At 51.2% G+C, this 2,093-nt stretch overlaps 1 protein-coding gene across 1 annotated transcript; it reads left to right on the forward strand.

The window, feature by feature from the left end:
- Window positions 1-634: 634 nt before the first annotated feature.
- On the forward strand, window positions 635-1,854 carry WHR41_09590 (uncharacterized protein; the record flags this gene model as incomplete). Its single annotated transcript, XM_069378193.1, has 3 exons — window positions 635-759; window positions 815-887; window positions 1,261-1,854. 3 exons carry the CDS (start codon window positions 635-637, stop codon window positions 1,852-1,854), a joined length of 792 nt encoding a protein of 263 aa, XP_069224798.1.
- Window positions 1,855-2,093: the final 239 nt, after the last annotated feature.

The following is a 2,093-nucleotide window of genomic DNA, read 5'->3' on the forward strand; positions in this document are numbered from 1 at the left end:
AAAAGGTTGAAATTAGATGCTGTCGGCCCTTACAAGCGTACTTCGATGATGAAGTAAGTTCTCGCCCGTGGGTATCAATCGATCGTATTACGCCACGAGCGATCAGGACTTCGCTCTTACACTCTTACATTATTCGCCCTCGCGTCATTACCTGATGTTTGTAGGGTACGGCTCTCAAGCTCTATGTTCGTCCATCGTTAAGACCTCGCAGCACGAATTGCTGCGTAATCCTATACTCAACTGGCTGGCACCAATCCAGAAAGGTGGTCTTCGGTGCCTTTGACTTGTGTAATTGGATCGTCAGGAGCTCTGAAAAGTCATCACTTATGCCCGAAGAAACTTGAAGCAAGTGTTACTGTAAGCGATGTAACGATTACATTTGCAAGATTGAACGGAAACAGGTCTTTTTCGTGACGTCGTATCGGTAGTTGCTGGTGGTGTGGGCCGCTGGTACAGTAGTTGAGTTGTGGGACCGGACACCATTCCATCGGCAGGTGAGCTCAATCCCACGCTCACACAGTATGGCCGGCTTTTCGCCAGGATCTTTTCCGTGTTTCTCGTATAAATTGCTTCAGTACTGTACCGTATCCTACAGAGAATATTTTTGCTCCATTGACCTAATTGTGCACGAGACATGGCTGACTCACGCGAGATAACTGTGAAATTCCCCAACCTCTTCGTTGGCTTCCTCGCCCCAGAGCCGACCCTAAACGCCAACTATCCTGCTGTTCGCGAAGCCTCTGAGGATTCAATACTCAGGTGTGACCATCCCTGAGACGAGAACAGCAGTAACCTTACCTAACATCTGGGCTAGATCATGCAACTTGACCGCCCGTCAGACTCAAGCAATCATCGAATGCAACTTCCCCTATTTTGCGGCCGTGATGGTCCCCTCTGCCAACGCTAAGCTCCTACGCATAATTTGTGATTGGGGGAATTGGATCTTTCCCTTTGACGATTTGTTTGACAATGGCGACGTCCGCAACGATGTCGCTCGAGCTATGAAGGTGATGGATGCTCTGGAAGCAACCTTTACTGAAGGTAGCAAGAGCGTGCGGAGTCAACAAGAGGACTGTAAACACATCAAGCCACTACTCGATATCGCACACATGCACGAAAGCATTTTCTCGGCCATCAGAGCGCATGCTTCGGCTGGTGAGTAGATTCACTCCCTGAGTAGAGATGTCGGCAGTCACGGAAGCGCAGATCTCGAGCATGCAGCACGTACACGCCAGAAAGCATACTAACGTACGGTAACAGGCATTTGTCACCGCTATTTCTTCAATGGTTGACTTCTGCGATGGCACGATGGCACAAGTGCAACAGGTGCAGACGGCGCACGGAACAAGTTTTGAGTGCATCCTTGGGCAAAGAAGGCAATCCGTTTGCGTCGCACCCCTTTTTGCCCTGGTCGAACTCGGGCATCACATCCGCCTTCCAGATTCAGCCTTCAATGACCACAGACTTCAGAGCGTTCAGAGGCTCGGCATCGATATTACGCTACTCCACAATGACCTGCTCTCGTACCGCAAAGAGGAGAAAGAAGGAGTCCCGCACAATGTCGTCACGGCCTGCAGGAGGCAAGGTATGAGTGCACAAGCAGCCATGGATTTCGTTGGCTCGAAAGTCTCGGATCGCATCGCGGAGTTTGAGTGTATCGCGGACGAGCTCGAGAGGTCCGGAAGCGAATGGTCAGACGAACTCATGCGCTACATCCAGGGAATTAGAGATGTGATCAAGGCAAACCTGCATTGGAGCTTTCACTCAGAGAGGTTTCTCTCGTCCGAGGAAAAGTCTACGCTGTTGGCCGAAGGCACTTTGCAAGTTTCCAGCGAATGCGTGGCGCTGCAATAGTATCGGAAGTAGTTGTTGTCATTGATGCAAGCTTGTCCGATACCCACGGTGGCCGACCTGAATCTACTCCGGCCATGACACAATGGGCTTGCACCGCCGAGACCTGTTTTTGATCATCCCGCGTGAGCCTGTCCACGTGTCTGTAAGAATCGGCACGTCGTCCGAAGCGAGGCATGTTTACCAACCACGTCAAAGGCCGAGGAGAGGTCAAGGGCTGACAGTCCCACCTGCCTAACAGT

The sequence above is a fragment of the Cladosporium halotolerans genome (genome assembly GCF_011745625.1).
Source record: "Cladosporium halotolerans strain TM138-S3 chromosome Unknown Sca264, whole genome shotgun sequence".
NCBI classification, from domain to species: domain Eukaryota; kingdom Fungi; phylum Ascomycota; class Dothideomycetes; order Cladosporiales; family Cladosporiaceae; genus Cladosporium; species Cladosporium halotolerans.